The sequence below is a fragment of the Vipera berus genome (genome assembly GCF_964194415.1).
Source record: "Vipera berus genome assembly, chromosome: 14".
In the NCBI taxonomy this organism is placed as follows: Eukaryota; Metazoa; Chordata; class Lepidosauria; order Squamata; family Viperidae; genus Vipera; species Vipera berus.
In genome coordinates, this window is record NC_138217.1 from 5267014 (window position 1) to 5283963 (window position 16950).

Genomic DNA, 16950 nt, shown 5'->3' on the forward strand with positions numbered 1-16950 from the left:
ATCTGTCTGTCTGTCTATCTATCTATCTGTCTATCTATCTATCTATCTATCTATCTATCTATCTATCTATCTATCTATCTATCTATCTATCTATGTATCTCTCTCTCTCTAGCTAGCTAGCTAGCTAATCCATCCATCATATCCATCCATCTCCATTAGATTTATGTGCCGTTCATCTCCTCTGGAGGCGGCTTACAAACAATAAAAACCAGTAAACATTAAAATGACAGCGGAAGAAATAGCAACAAGTTAACAATAACGTCCTCATAACGAAAGGAAGCGGAACTGCATGACTGCCGCCTTGTTGCTGGGGGGGCGTTCCTTACGGCTGACTGCTACACCCGAAGGGAGCCGACCATAGAGTTGGGCAAGCGCGGAAGAGGAGCACTTAGCTTCCGGTGCTTGGAAAGGAGGGAATGAAGCCGCCAAGGACCTGGCCGGAAGTAGGGCACAGCTGCCAACTCGCCATGCGGCTATTGCTGCTGGCTCCCGGGCGAGCCCAGACGGGCAACGGCACCACCGCCCAGAGGATCCAGTAAGTTTCCCCCTCCCTCCCTATGCCCGACTTTGCACTCCCAGCCCGGTCCCCCTCTCTGCAGCCCTGTTTAAGACGTGGCGGCGGGTGGGCAGGCGGGAGTTCGTCCGGTGCAGCCGGGCAAGGCTGCAAAGGGTGGACCAGTGGCCGGAGAGGGTGCTCAGGAGTGGAAAGGGAAGCCTCTGTTGCTGGCTGGGTGCACTAAAATTAAAACATAAGGAAGAACGGTTGCAGGAATTGGGTACGGGAAGTCTAGAGCAGGGGTCTTCAAACTCAGCCCTTTTATGACTCATGGACTTCAACTCCCAGAATTCCTCAGCCAGGCACACTAGCTGAGGGATTCTGGGAGTTGAAGTCCATGAGTCATAAAAGGGCTGAGTTTGAAGACCCCTGGTCTAGAGAAAAGAAGGACTGGGGGTGGGGCGGGGGACATGATAGCAATATTCCAGTATTTAAGGGGCTGCCACAAAGAGGGGATCAAGTTATTCTCCAAAGCACCAGAGGGTAGGAGAGTGGATGGAAACTGACCAAAGAGAGAAGCAACCTGGAATTAAGAAGAAACTTCCTAACAGTGAGGACAATCAACCAGTGGAACAGCTTGCCACCAGAAGTTGTGGGTGCTCCATCACTGGAGGTTTTAAAGAAGAGTCTGGACTTGTCTGAAATGATAGGGTCTCCTGCTTGAGCAGGGGGCTGGACTAGAAGACCTCCAAAGACCCTTCCAGCTCTATTCAGATCAATTGATCGATCTGCCAAACCTAGGTCAGGAGACTTAAGCTGCTGTTTCACCTACTGGGCTAAACCCGGTGAATGGTTACCCGGATTTAGCCCTTTGTGGGTTTACAGGGTGTGCATCTATGGGGTGAATCTGAAATGGAGTAATTGGGTTGTGGGCACGTAACTTTTGGGGTTTATTTTGTATTCTGGCTACGTATTTTGTGTTCACAGTGGTTATTCTGTATTTCAGCTGGTTATTTTGTCTTCTGGATACTGTACTTCGTATTTTCTCTATTGATATGCATTTCAACAAAGATGTCAAACACTGTGTATTTGTGTGTGCGTAATACACCTATCTTATTGGAGGTGTTTGGATCTTAGCTTGGCCTGTGTGTTGATTCTATACACAACATGTAAACATGGCATTGTCTCCAACAGCAACATTCAAGAACTTTTGAATTTTGTTGAAAAACACATCTAAGCATGTTATAGAGTAGACAGCCAAGAAAACAAGTCAACAATTATCAAGCAAATTCTTTTCCCACCCAGCTCCTTGAAAGGCCATAGAGTGTCTCAAGGAATATCACAGCTTACATGAGAACAGGCTTTTGATATTCCTAGTGGGGAAAAGTTCCATTGGTCAATTACAATCAGTGCTGGAGGGAAAATGTTTGGTGCGATTTCTGGAAAATTCAGAAAAATTGCATATTCTCTCTGTGCGGTAGAAAACACAGTGATGATATTCCCCACCCCTCACCCCCCTTGGCTGCTAATATCTCTCCTGGATCCCATTAGGAAATGAGTTTCAAATCATTGGCAATTTGCAAGCCTATTAATATGAGCAAATTAATCAGTGGAACAACTCGTCTCCAGAAGTTGTGAATGCTCCAATACTGAAAGTTTAAAGAAGAGATTGCACAAGCATTTGGCTGAAATGATACACGGTTTCCTACTTGAGCAGGGGGTTGGACTAGAAGACCCCCAAGGTCCCTTCCAACTCTGTTATTCTGTTAAGTTTAAAATTAAATGAATGCCGTGATTGTTAAACAAGCTCATTCCTTTGTTGCTCTGGGTAGCGAGATGGGTGCTGTATAGATTTTAATACGTAAATAATAAATTTGAATTGGTGTTTTTCTTCTGGAAAACAGCAAAAATTGCTGAAGCCCAGCAAACATCCCTTCCTGCTCTGTTATTCTATTCTATTCCGTTCCACATAGAACAGTTGAGGTTTGTTCTGTTGGAACACAACCAGTATAGAATGGCTGTAAGAATGTAAATCGTGGTTATTGGTACAATGGAAAGAAAGCAAGAAAATTCCTACTTCTGTTGTAGCGGAACTTGGCAATCCCCACATGTATTTGTGATGAGGTCATGTGATTGCCATTTGTGCCCTCAACTGCTGTGTCTGGCTGAGGAATTCTGGGAGTTGAAGTCCACAAGTCATAAAAGGGCCAGGTTTGAAGACCCCTATTATAAAACCTCATGGCCTTATTTCCTGCAGAAATTAAATGCTAATATCCTGTCTTTTCTTTTTAATTATTCCATCTGCGCCTGTTTTCCAAAGAGATCATTTACAAGCTGCAGGGCATTTGTGTCTCTTGAAGGATACCTCTGATTATGCGTCCCCGTTGGCAATTTCGAGTCTCATCTCTTCGGAGAAGTTGGAGGCAGCTCTGGGCATCCATCTCTTTAAAGCTGGAAGGCTTCTCCAAGGTAAGATAAAGTCTCTTGGTCTCCAAAGGGGTGGGAAACAAAAGGCTTTGGGAAAAAGCCCAAGTTGCTTCTCTAAAATATTAGTGGTATAGCTTTGATAAGTCTGTTATAACTGGGCTGCTATAATATGCATAGCCCCTAGGTGGCAGCAGCAACCTAGAGTTTTCTATATTGTTCTGCTGCCCTCTAATGGTTATATGGTTGTTTTGCAGTGTGGATCTGTTCTTTGGCTCAAACATAGCCCAAATCTTTTCCGTTGACTTGAAAACTCCATTTTAACTGGAGAATAAGGCCTGGATTATCTGTTGATTGTTCCTCTCCAAGAGATGCTTTTAATTGGCATTTCAACTTTAGTCACTTATTGCTTTCCTGTCTGCCTGCATTTTTCCCCCCCTCAACTGCTGCTGTCCAGAGATGCTGGACCATCTGACCAACCTCTGAGAACAGCTTAAAATAGGTCACGAATTCCTCTGCCAGCTCTGAGCCAGCTTACCTGATTCCTTTTTAACAAGTGAAACCATCTACCTAGAATTGGAAAGTGGGCTTGTTCCTAATTAGCTGCCATCACCGCTGCTGTTTGTTAGCTTAATGGAGTGTTAAAACTGCCCAGTTAATTGTTTCTCCCTTCCCCTCCCACTCTTCTAATGTTTTTTTTTTAAAAAAGGAGAGAGGTTTATAGTTGTGTTAGCATCACTGCTTTTGAGCTGAAGGATGCTTGATCTGAAAAGACACAATGCAAATTGCTCTTCTTTGTAATGACAGGGCTGGCATGGTAGAACAGGTTTGAGAGGATAGTTGGCTTTCATTTAGCCAGACAAAAGGCAAAGTGAGATGGCCTGTCTTGGATTCCCGTTTGAAAAGAGCACTTAGCCTGGCCTAAAGCACCTTCTCCTTTAAAAAAAGGAACACCAGGATGAGATTAAAAAGAAAGATGGTTAAATACGGGTGGTCCTCATTTAGTGACTGCCTTGCTTAGTGACCATGTGCAGTCACAGCGGTGAGGAAAAAGCAACTTTGCAACCTGCCCTTGCATTGATAACTTTTGCAGGTCCGTTAAGCAAAGGAAAGAGGAAACAGGATCGTAAGCACAGCCATGTTTCGCTCGGTGATTGTTTTGCTTAATGACCAAATGGATGGTCCCAATTGTGGTTGCTAAATAAGGATGACATATGGAAGAAAGGAAGTTAAAAATTGTCCTTAGAAAAATCAAAGCCCAGAGGTCAAATGAAAGAAAGTCCTCAAATTACAACGATGGGACCGGAATTTCCATTGCTCCTTTTAGGACCTTTTTTTTTGCCGTGGTTGTTAAGCAGATCTGCAGTTGTTAGGTGAATCATGTCATAATTAAGCAAATGTGGTTCCTTCCACTGATTTTGCTTGTTGGCTGGGAAGATCACCAGTGGCGATCAGGTGACCCTATTTGCAATGGTCTTGTAAATCCATACCAGTTGCCATTTTTAATTTTGAGAGTGTGTCCATGGGGATGGTACTAATGGTTGTGAGCGCAAGGGCCAGACGTAAGTCGCTTTTTGCAATGTCATTGTAACTTTGAACAGTCACTAAATCAATGGCTGTAAGCAGTGTTGGGATTCAGCCGGTTCACACCGGTTTGGGAGAACCGGTAGCTAAAGTTTGCTCTATTCGGAGAACCGGCTGGCTTCCAGATATCCATTCTAGGCCTCGGAGTCCTGCAGGAGGCCTCACAGGTCTAGAATGGCCCACCAGAAGTGCATGGATGCCACTTCCGGAAGTCCATTCTAGGCCTCGGAGGCCCAGGCCTGCATCGAATAAGAGAACCAGTTGTTTAGATATTTGAATTCTACCACTGGTTTTGTATCTGGATTTGCTGGCACCTTCCAACGTGGACACCAGACGAAGTCCCCTTTGGTGTACTTTGACGCAGGCCCTACTTCAAAGGGGAGATCTTTGAAAGGGTCTCCACCAACACTGATCCCAGAGTTGAGTTGGGTTTTGTCACTGGGATTAACTGTTGATTAACTCTCCATTTTTCAGGAAGTCCTGTTCCTTTTGGGATTATCTTTGGAGGCACGGATGTTAACGAAGATGCCAAAAGTGAGGAGAAGGCCCTGATTATGGAGAAGGTGTTGGATGAAGCCAGGTAAAGAAATGTCCCTCCTAGTCTTTATTGTTCTATCATGAATCAGTTGAAATCTATTTGGACCTTTGTCCCAAAAGTGTGGTGTCCTTCCCGAAAGGACACTGGATTTTCTTGGTGTTTTCTTTGAAATCATTTTGCTTCTCATACTAGAAGCTTGAATGAGCCGTGGTGGCGCAGTGGTTGGAATGCAGTACTGCAGTTCGGCAGTTTGATCCTGACCGGCTCAAGGTTGACTCAGCCTTCCATCCTTCCGAGGTCGGTAAAATGAGGACCCAGATTGTTCGGTGGTCAACAGGCTGACTCTGTAAACCGCTTAGAGAGGGCTGTCAAGCACTGTGAAGCGGTATATAAGTCCAAGTGCTGTTGCTATTGCTATTCTTCAGTTCTTGGATGAGAAGCGAAACCAAGAAAGTCCAGTTGCCTTTTTGGAAAAGCACCTTTGGGATAACCATGACCTGGATGATTGAGAATCTCCACAGACCGCTTGGAACCTCCTAAGACTGGAGAAGGGCAATGATAAGTCAACCTTCTTCCAACCTTCATCTTGGAAAATTCTCAACTGTGGACCTTTGGGATGGTGGAATCCTAATATTTGGAGCCCTTGCCAAGGGTCCCGGTTTGGGGAACCTCTCTGGACGAGAGTTAGCTGCTAAAAAGGAAGGATCTTGAGTGGGATGGGGCTTTTGAGTCCATCAACAGCTCCATCATGTTCAGATGTATTTTCTTCTCCAGGTTTGCTGTGTCCTTCACTGAAGCCATGAAAGAAGCAGCTGCAACGTATTGGGTAGGTGAGTCTGTGGAGGCTGGCAATCCACAAGGTTTTTATTTTGTCTCTTTTTCTTTTAAAAAAATTGCATTCCCTTGCCTTTGAACCTTTGGGTTGTGAGCATGAATTTCTTCTGCAAGGATTTTGCTCACCTAGCTTAAGTCATGGCAATCCTCCTCCTCCCCCTCTTCCTCCTCCTGTAACAACACATTTGACATCCATGTGAAAAGAGAGGAATTGATCAGCCAAATATCCACCTCCTCTTCCTCCTCCTCCTAGATTATCTCTTCTCCTCTTTTTCTTCTTCATCAACACATCAACTTGAGTGGGCAACAGCCTTCCTCCACTCCTCCTCCTCCTCCTCGCTTCCAATCCCTCTGGCTTTCACCTTTCTCCACTTGGCAAACCACGGCCCAAGACGAATTTCTGCAAACCTCATTTTCTCCACTGTCGTGCTCCATCTGCAGACACGCACCCAACAACTCTGCACGGCGTGCCTCCCTTGGCCCACAAATCAGCCTCCCAACCTTGCAGAGTTCAGGTGCAACGATAGTCAAAATCTTTTCTTTCTTTTTTTTTTTTTAGAAATGGGTGGGGCGCAAGAGGCCTGCTGAAATTGGGGCTCACCTGTGCATTGGCTAACCCAGGTTCAAAGCCACTGGGATTTGCGACCTGAATGCAGATAGAAGTACATTGCTGGGGGGGGGGGCGGGGAAGGGACTAATTTCGGTTTGTGTCTGCCTTGAAAGCGGTATTTTGCAGGCCTAACTTAAAAAGACAGATTTGGTTCAGCATGCCGGAGACTGGAAGAGAATTGCTTTTTGTGTAAATACAGTATTTGATAGCAATCACAGACAGGGCCTTAATTTATTTTGATACCTTCAGAAAGAACTACTCTAGATAAGTGCCCTCTTCTGCTACGATTCTCTGCCTTGAAAATAAATTAAGCCTCTTTTGTTGGCAGCCTTCCGTCTCTCCCCGTTTTTACAAATGGCGGCCTTCATTAGCTTTTCTCCTTTTTTCTTCCTTTTGATTTTTTTAACCTCTGTAACAATGACAGTGGGGTTTGTTCCCTTCCCTCATTTGCCCAGGAAGACAAATAAGTCTAATGATTAAAGGTAGAAAAATATTGCTGGGGAACATCTCTCTCTCTCTCTCTCTCTCTCTCTCTCTCATCTATTATCTATCATTTATCATCTACCATATCTCTCTCTCTCTCTCTCTCTCTCTCTCTCTCTTTTTTTCTGTCTCTCTGTCTCTGTCACACACTCTATTTCTGTCTATCTATCTCTCTGTGTATCTGTCTCTGTTTCTCTCACACACACTCTCTTTCTCTCTCTATTTCTCTGTCTCTGTCTCTTTTTCTGTCTCTTACACACTCTCTCTTTCTTTCTGTGTGTTGTCTCCCTATTTCTCTATGTCTCTGTGTCTCTCTTTCTGTCTCTCTTTTTCTCTCTCTGCCTGTCTCTCTCTCTTTTGTCTCTCTTTCTCTCTCTGCCTGTCTCTGTTTCGTTGTCTCTCTCTCTCTCTCTCTCTCTCTCTCTCTCTCTCTCTCTTTCTGTTTCTCTCTCTCAAAAATTCTGCTTTGCCGGAAAACCTGATAATTGTATCAAGTTACAGAAATTGATTGGAGCTTACCATAAATATTGACTGAAGCTCAAGTTGCAAGCTGCCAGCTCTGATGAGCTTCTGACGTCACGGAGAAGCTGCTTTTTTAAAAGGGGTAATTTTAACCAGAAATCGAGGCAGCTTCACCCTTTGCTGTGTCTTTGGACTGCCCCATTTTTAAAGCTAGCATTGAGATCTTTATTCCTTCCTTTTCCTTGAATATATTTCTGAATGGCCTGTGTAGGATCCAGGCCTCACCGTGAATCAAAACGAAAAGAAAAACAGTCCTCAATGTACAATCGTTCATTTAGTGGCTGTTCAAAGTTACAAGAGCACTGGGAAATGGGACTGAGGATCATATTTCACACACTTATTTATTTATTTATTTATTTTATTGGATTTGTATACCGCCCTATTCCCATAGGACTCAGGGCGGTTTACAGGGCAGTTAAAACCATGAATACAAAAAATAAAAACAATTAAAACAATTAATTTAATTTAATTTAATTTAATAATTTGATTTCTATACCGCCCTTCTCCCGAAGGACTCAGGGCGGTGAACAGGGCAATACACAATAAAAATATTATACAAAAATTAAAAAGCCATTAAACATTATGCCCTTAAAATTAATACATATTACAATTAAAACTATTTATAAAAACCCAACCCCATCCCGTCAGACCAGGCCAGCTTGTTCGAAAAGAAAAAGAAAGCCCCAAAAGTAAATCTAAAACCCAATTAAAATTAACAACCCCTCAGTCTGGACCAAACAGATCGAAGAGCCAAGTTTTCAGGTCCCGGCGAAATGCGCAAAGGTCGGGGGCAGTCCTAAGTTCTGTGGGTAGTTGGTTCCATAGGGCAGGCGCACCCACAGAGAACGCCCTTCCCCTGGGAATAACCCGCCGGCATTCATTAACTGGCGGTACCCTGAGAAGGCCCTCCCTGTGGGGGCGCACAGGACGATGGGAAGATGATGCCGGCAGCAGATCAGACATGTCAAACACAAGGCCCGGGGGCCGGATCCGGCCCACAAAGTGGTTTCATGCGGCCCGCAAAGCCATCCTGGAAACAGGGAGGGAACGGCCCCCACTGCCTTGGCCCTGGCCCAGAGACCCTCCTTCTGCCAGAGACCCTCCGATCTGTCCCACTCCTGCCCAGGCCCCCATAGGCACCCTTGATGCGAACGATGTAGAGCTGGCCACGCCCACCCAGTAGGCCATACACACTCTAGCCACGCCCACCCAGTAGGCCACGCCCACCCTGGCCACACCCACCCGGCCCCCTGAGGGCAACCGCAATGCTGATGCGGCCCTCAATGAAATTGAGTTTGACTCCCCTGCCTTAGATAGTCCGGACCCAAGCCACTTATTGACCGCTGCAGCATCCCCCTGGGTCACGGGATCCAAATTCAGATGCTTGACAACTGACTTATATTTATGACGGTTGCCATATCCTGGGATCGTGTGATTTCCCCCTTTGCCAGCAAAATCAGTGGGGGAAGACCCGATTCATTTAATAACCGTGTTACTAACTTAGCCACTACAGGGGTTCACTTAACAGTTATGGCAACAAAGTTCGTAAAATTTGGCAAAATTTACTTAGCAAAGGCCTCGCGTAGCAACAGAAATCTGGGGGCCAATTGTGGCCGTGACTACCTGTATATTTCTAGACAGCCTGCGTAAGATAAAAGCCTCACCAGGATCCCAAATGAAAAGAAGAGAACCAATTTTTTAAATGCAGAATAATTTCACCAGAAGACCCTTTTTTTGTCTAACGGCAGGAATTTGTGCGTGCTGTTTGGGGGGAAAAAATGATCCTGAATAATGATAGTGTTTTAAGTCTCTTGCATATTGATCACTCAGTCAGTATCAACAACTGAGGGTGCCATTACGAAAAAGACCCTGCTATTTGTGGCTAATTTTTTTCCACCTGCCTGAATGGAGGGACCTTTATATTGATGGTAAAGGTCAAGGTTCCCCCGCACATGCATGCTAGTCGTTTCCGACTCTAGGGGCCGGTGCTCATCTCCGTCTCAAAGCCGAAGAGCCAGCGCTTGTCCGAGGACGTCTCCGTGGTCATGTGGCCGGCATGACTAGACGCCAAAGGCGCACGGAACGCTGTTACCTTCCCACCGTAGTGGTCCCTATTTTTCTACTTGCATTTTTACGTGCTTTTGAACTGCTAGGTTGGCAGAAGCTGGGACGAGTAACAGGCGCTCACTCTGCTACGCGGCACTCGGGATTCGACCCGCCAAACTGCCGATCTTCCGATCGACGAGCTCAGCGTCCTAACCCACTGAGCCACACCGCGTCCCTTATATTGATGATAGAGAGCCTTTTTTTAAGAGGGGTGACTGGGGGCAAGTGATCCTGATAAATTGAGGGGAGCAAGCAGGAAGCAAAAGAGAAAAGCGTGTTTTATTTTTCTTTACCTCCTCTTTGCAGCCATTTCGAATAGCCATCTCTGAAATGTTAACTGTTTTGCAAAAGCTCGCCTGGCCCTTTGGGTTCCAGCTTTATTCACCTGCTTTTCCTCTGTTCTCTGTTTGTTTGTTGTGTTTTGTTATTATTAATTTGCGAAGCCTCAAATCAGGAGCAAAATCTGTGTCCAGGCTCAAGGTAAGTATGTTCAAAATCCTCTTTCCCACCCCTGGAGAAATATTTCCTATTTCTGTCTTGCTTTCCAACGAAACCCCCCGCAACCTGCTGTGGCTTGAAGCCTCTTATGTGGATTTTTTGTGTAAAAACAAGAAGAAAATGAACGCGGCCTGCGGTTTTGAGGATTAGGTAGGATGGATCAGAAGAGTAATATAAGGTAACTTTGCAGAGAGGTTAAAATAAAAGCTCTACTGTTAACAGCTGTGAAGAATACTAGAAGCCACTTTTTAATATCTTTTTTCTTTTCTGGTTTTTTTTTCTTGCATTTTTTTTTGGCTTTTTCTTTGATTTCTTTCCTTTTTTCTTATATTAAGCTTTTCTTGGTTTTCATTTTCTTGCTTAAAGGTTTTACGCACTCGTTTGATTTTTTCTCCCCCTTATTCTTTTTTCCTCTTTACTTTCTGTTAGTTTCATTTTTATCTTCTAGTTTAAATGTTTCAATTTTTTTAAAAAAGCGATATGCAAAAATGAAAACAACCTGCTGAAAACCTTGCCCTGAGTTGCTTTTTTGGGGGCAGCTGAATGCAGGACCCCTAATTTACTTTCATTTCTAGGGATCGTGAGCCTTCCGAACAGGCAGCATAATTGGACCGAATTTCTGCAGAGGGCAGGTAAAAATGCATACAAGCATGAAGGGTTCCAGAATTTTTAGCAAAAGCCTTTCTTGAACACAAATGTCTTTCTCTTTGGAGACCTGGGAGGGGAGGGGAGGGGAGGGGAGGAGGGAAGAGGAGGGAAGGGAAGGGAAGAGAAGAGGGAAAGGAGAGGAAAGAAAGGGAAAGGAAAGGAGGTAAATGGATGGGGAAAACATGAATGGGGAAGGGAAGGGAAAGGAGAGGAAAGGAAGAGGTAAATGGATGGGGAAAACATGAATGGGGAAGGGAAGGGAAAGGAGGTAAATGGATGGGGGAAACATGAATGGGGAAGGGAAGCGAAAGGAGAGGAAAGAGGAAAGGAAAGGAGGCAAATGGATGGGGAAGACAATAAATGGGGAAAGGGAAGGAAAGGAAGATGGGAGGGGGCGAAGGGAAGAAAGGGAGGAGGGGGGAAGGAAAGGAAAGGTAGAAGGAGTGGAGGGGAGAGAAGGGAAGGTGGTAAATGGATGGGAAAAGAGAAGGAAAAGAAATAAAGGAGAAAGGAAAAGAAAGGAGCGGGAAAGGAAAGCGAAGGAAAAACTCTTAGGAAACCATCCTGGTACCTCCTAAATACTATTTATCCCAGTAAGCAGAATTCCTCCTGGGCGGGCGGGGCCCATCCCTTTGCCCTTTTGCTGAAAGAAATCTGGGGGAATGGAACCCAAGCGCAGAATCCTCTTTCTCTGCCAAGCAGGGAAAAGGGATTGTTTCCTGGTAGAGAAAGAATTAAGGTTCTCCCTCCGGAGATTCTGCAAAACGGGGTGACAGATATAATGCACGGTCATCTTGGAATCACACACCTGCCGTTGTGCCTTGCGGCTTTGACCTCCGAATCGCGCCTCGAGCTGTCAGTCCGCACAGTCCAAGGACCGGGGAAGCTAGAAAACTTCTCCTTCAAGCTGAGCACCGGTGACAAGTAGATAATTAAACATGTCCATCGCGTGCCCCGCGCATGGGGCACCAGCTCAGCCTTCCCTCCGCCAATCCTGGCAATTTCCTGGTTTGTCAAAACCGGATGGTGGATCCTTTCAGAAGACAGGAAAAGCGCTAAAAGCACGGTCTGAAGGATGCTCGAGAATCGGGATTTGCATTTTTGCAGAATGCAAAATGTCGGAAAGGCGGGAAGAGGATCCCAGGCTGGGTTGAATTTGGCCGTTTTGTTTCGGGGTGGGGTGGGGAAAGGGGTATAAAGTTTCGAATTGATCCCCATGTTTGCCTGTCTGTGTTGTACAGGGAGTTCTTGACTTATAACTCTCCGTTTAGCGACCGTCCGATGTTACCACGGCCACTGGAAAAAATGACTGGTGGCCTTTTGTCCAGTTACAACCATGGCAGCCTCTACCGCCCCCCCCGGTCACATGATCAAAATCCCGATGCTTGGCAACTGACTTGTACTTAACGACTGTTGCGGTCTCCCGGGAACACTTTTGCGACCTTCCGATTGGGCAAAGTCAAGGGGGAAGCCGGGCAACGTAACCAACTAAGTTAACTGCTGCAGCGATTCACTTAACGACTCTGGTGAGGCAGGTCGTAAAATGGGGCAAGACTCACTTAACAAAGGTCTCGCTTCGCAACAGAAACAAGTTGCAGTCGTAAGCCGAGGAGCGGCCGTATTTGCAGAGAATATTTTCGAGGGGCGGGGGCGGCTTTGAACGCATCTTGCGAGTAACCAAAGGCTCTGTTGCTAGGAGCGTTTGTGAAGGACGAGAAAGGAAAATAAGAAAAGGTCAGCACGCTGCAAAGAATTCCTCATTTTTTTTTTAAAAAAAAAGACATCTTTTTGCCGCCGGGAATACAAGTAACAACTTACCTTTAGAGAAGCCGAAGATTAGCGTAGGTTAAAATTGGAAATGGTTTAAACCTCAGCGGAATATTAAAATTGCATTAAGGGTAATTTTGATTTTTTTTTGCTAAATCAAGCAGAATAGCTCCGTGCTTTATGGAGCACTAAGGATATTTTGATTATGAATCTCGGGGTTGTGTTTTTTTTTTTTTCCTCCCTCCCTTCCTTCCCTTTTCACCTTCTGTTTTGTAATTGAGCTATTTGGACCGCTATTTTTTTTTTCCCCTTTTTTTTTTCCTTTCACGTTTTCTCTTGCTCGCCTTCTGTCGTCTGGTGCTTTCTGGCTGGCTCTGACTGAAGCTTAATGAGGCGGTTGCAAATTCTACAGAAAAGCAGAGCAAAAAAAAAAAGCAAAATAAAAATAAAAATAAATCTCCGGATTGGGTTTCTAATTTCCGAAAAGCAATATTGCGAGGCTTGGGACTCTGCCCCCCCCCCCCCCGGTGATATTTAGGAGAAATAAACAGAGATGGCCTTGGTGGAGCTGGTTTAGGTTACTGATCAAGCCCCCGTGTTTTACGCCAATCTTGAAAAGAGATTGCGGAGATTTTTTTATTTTTTATTTTTTAAATGAAGTGCGGGAAACGGCGACCGAAACGTTTTTCTTTTTTTGCTTTTTTAAAAGGTCACCTCAGGGAGACCATAAAAATAGAGATGATGGTTGCCAATTCAGTTCTGTTTGGGGGAAAAAAACCTGAATTATTTGTGGTATCCATACTGTGGATGGAGACATTAATAAAGCTGCTGGAATCTGCCAGCGATGGGGCCAACCTTGGGATGTTCTACAGTCCTAAAAGTTTTTTTTAATTGAAAAGTTTTAAAATACATTTTATCTTTAACAATCCCCCCCTCCCCCTCCCCTACCTATCCCTCCCTACCCCTCCCCCCGCTTCCCCCCCCCCACTTCCCAGAGCTAAGTACAGGGTATAAAAACAAAGAACAATCATAAACATCCATATGCTACCAACAATAAATTCTTAAATCTATCACTCTCTAGCTCATATAAGATAACTACAAACAATACTAATATTTCATATAGGGGGGAAAAAGAAAATAGAAAGGAAGACTTATTCAAATGCTAAATGAAACTTTTTAGTCCCATATTTCTTCTGGATATATTCAATCCATTTTTTCCACTCCATAATATAGCGTTCTTGCGAATGATCTTTCAAATAAGCCGAGATCTTTGCCATTTCTGCCAGGTCAGAAACCTACAGTCCTAAAAGTTACAATCACAGTGAGCCCCGCTGATTACTGTCGTAAATAGTTTTAACGGTCCTAACGCACCATCGACCTGATTTTACAATTTTGTGTGTGTGTGTGTGTGGCGGTCGTTTAAGTGAACGCAATGGTCGTAAAGCAAACGCTGCAGCCGTAAGTGCAAATCTTGTGGACATTAAGTGTGCACAGCGGTTGTAAGTGCGAACCTACTGATCGGTACAGGAGCGGCTTTGGCGAAAACGAAGTAACCGACGGGTTTGGGCAAAACCGTTGTAAAATTCAGTCACGCGATCGTGGGAAACATCCAAGAGTTGTGAGTGTGGTTGTGTTGCTGAGCACCTGAGGAGTGGTCACGTGACTGGGGGGGGGAAGTAACTGCTGGAACTTCAAATCTGGGTCGTAAACGGTGGTGGGATTCAGCCGGTTCGCACCACTTCGGCGGAACCGGTAGCTAATTTTTTGTTGCCCAAGCCCAGAATGGACTTCCGGAAGTGGCATCCATGCAGAGAACCGGTTGTTCACCTATTTGAATCCCACTGCTGCTCATAAATCCTCTTTTTCAGGCAGGTTGTAACTTGCAAATGGTTGCTAAGGGACCCGTTGTAAGTCAAGAGCTACCTGTAGAGCAGAAATTCTGGTGAAAAATTAGACTTTGAGGCAGGTTAATCTGAGCTGGCCAATCTGCCCTTGTTGATGCCACCATCGTTCCTTAGGAGAGAGGCTAAAAGAAAATTCCGTTTCTGTACTGAGCCGTTAAAATCCAATTCTCTTCCCCTCGTTCCAGTCTTGAAGAGGCACCAACCTCATTCTAACCTTTTTTTTAATACTTTTGCTTCCTCGGGAAAAGTGGCTAAATTTCTTGGCTTCTCTTGATCTCTCCAAGCCGCCTTGAGTGGTCCTCTGGTTTACTTTCCAAAATGGACCATTTCTCCAGGATATGGATGATAATAAGGGCTACTGCCTTGAACAGGGGCATTGGGAGACCTCCAAGGTCCCTTCCAGCTCTTGGCTTCTAGCCATATATGGTTTTGAAAAGCAATGGAAAGAGAGAGAAAGAAAAATAGTATGAAAAAATGAGTTTCAGTAGATTGATTAATAACACTTAGCACTTAGACATATATACCACTTCACAGTGGTTTACAGAGTCAGCCTCTTGTCCCCTAACAATCTGGGTCCTCATTTTACCAACCTCGGAAGGATGGAAGGCTGAGTCAACCTTGAGGCAGTCAGGATTGAACTGCTGGCAGTCGGCAGAATTAGCCTGCAATCCTGCATTCTAACCACTGGGAAGGAAGGAAGGAAGGAAGGAAGGAAGGAAGGAAGGAAGGAAGGAAGGAAGGAAGGAGCGAGCCACAGCAGCAGCAATGGCACTTAACACTTATATGCCGCTTCACTGTGCTTTACAGCCCTCTCTAAGCAGTTTACAGAGTCAGCCTGTTGCCCCCAACAATCTGGGTCCTCATTTTACCGACCTTGGAAGTATGGAAGGCTGAGTCAACCTTGAGCCGGTCAGGATCGAACTGCCGACAGCCGGCAGTCAGCAGAATTAGCCTGCAGTACTGCATTCTAACCACTGCGCCACCATGGCTCCTAATAAGAGTGAAGGTGTTGTGTTGGAATCAACAACTGCCAAAGTACAGATGGTTGGTTTGTTGACTTGGTGGGTCCTTGACCTTCTTAATTTCCCGAGAAGTTCTGATCCTTTGAAACTTAAGAATTTTCCATCCTGCTTTGTCTACAGGGATTGTCCAGGACGACCAGAATCTATACATCTTCCTGCTGATCTGTGGACTAAGGAGAGTTAAAGATCCTCTTTATCTACTGGATGTTTTTTCAGGTCAAAATTTTCCCATCCAACCTCTTACAATACATTTGGCATGGATGACACCCCCCCCAATTGGACATCTTTTTGAATGACTGGGAGGCATAATTGGAGGAGGCAGGGGACCTGGAATGTGATTTATACAGCTGTTGTGTCCATCTGACCAGAGTTTGGATTTTCTAAAAAATTTTGTGGTTCATAAGAACATTTGGGGAGGCAAATTCTAGACTTTGCTTTTTTTATAGCCCCGCGTGCTATGAATTGTTATGACCCAGGTGTCCCAAAGGTGGTTTTTCAGGAGGCAACTGGACCAGGGCAGTCCTTGGGGCAAAGAAAAGGTCCAAGACCAGAAGCCGTTCCAAAGGCTCAACAAAGCAAAGCCAAACGCAGTCCACAAGGCAAGGGAAGGTCCAAGGCAAAAGGCGAAGAGCCATCTTGCAAACGAGTTAAAGCCGGGAGGAGTGTAAGCCAAAGCAAACAATTATTCCTGGCAAATACCTAACTCCCCATGGCTTCTACTTAAGTTGATCCCCTCCAGGTGTTCCTTATGAGGAGGGATGGGGCAATCTGTTGTGATTCCGTGCCAGCCAGTGGACCCGGCAGCTGAGTCCGGGGAATCAGAGGAGGAGGGGCCTGGAGAGCCATCAGAGTCGGAGGAAGGTTCTGATGAGTTCCAGGATTTACAATCTGATGCAGAGCCTGGCCCTTCCACTCGTGCTCAGGCTGAGATCCAGCTGTGCTGGGAAGCTGAGTCAGACTCTGAGGACTCACATCTGGAAGATATCATAGATGCTCGCAAATGCCGACAGGCAACCAGAGCAGGACAGAGAGAGGCAATGGGGCAACTCCAAGGGCAGAGAAAGCATTGAGAAGCCACGCCTTGGGGCTGCATAATAAAAAGGGAAGGTGTGGGCGGTGCTGGTTGCTGAAGGCAACCGTTTGCAGAGGACTCAAGTTTCATGGGATCATGTTCTGATTGCCTTGCCTGTGAACAATTTCTCTGTTTGAATCGTGTTTCATTTGCCTTTACTTCGGGGACATTTTGCAGGTCTGTAAATAATATTAAAAGGGGTTTGTTTTCCCTGCATTTCCAGCCTGCTTGTTGAAAGAGAGGTTGGTCCTTGTGAGTTAACAAGGACTCACGTAGGCTGGGACAGAAGACAAATCTCCTTGCAGCCCTTCTGTGAGCTTGCCTATGCTCCACTCTCCGTGTCCTTGGATCAGTGGAGGAGGCAGCTGTTCCTCATCAGAGGGGATCGGCTGCCTATCAGCACCACTGCTGGTCAGCAGCCGATCCTCCCCTGTGTCTGTGA

General features: G+C 45.4%; 1 protein-coding gene across 3 annotated transcripts in view; it reads left to right on the plus strand.

The window, feature by feature from the left end:
- Window positions 1-418: 418 nt before the first annotated feature.
- GLT1D1 (glycosyltransferase 1 domain containing 1) overlaps window positions 419-16950 on the plus strand; it is a 34673-nt gene continuing 18141 nt past the window's right edge. Inside the window, exons 1-8 of one of the 3 annotated variants that reach the window (XM_081339142.1) lie at window positions 419-535; window positions 2817-2965; window positions 4979-5084; window positions 5235-5339; window positions 5817-5868; window positions 10041-10077; window positions 10671-10727; window positions 15557-15652. In XM_081339142.1, coding sequence (XP_081195268.1) covers window positions 468-535; window positions 2817-2965; window positions 4979-5084; window positions 5235-5339; window positions 5817-5868; window positions 10041-10077; window positions 10671-10727; window positions 15557-15652 — 670 coding nt within the window. In that variant the 5' untranslated portion in view covers window positions 419-467. Of the gene's footprint in view, window positions 536-2816; window positions 2966-4978; window positions 5085-5234; window positions 5340-5816; window positions 5873-10040; window positions 10078-10670; window positions 10728-15556; window positions 15653-16950 lie in introns of all 3 variants that reach the window. The other 2 variants (XM_081339143.1, XM_081339144.1) reach the window with 2 other exon arrangements.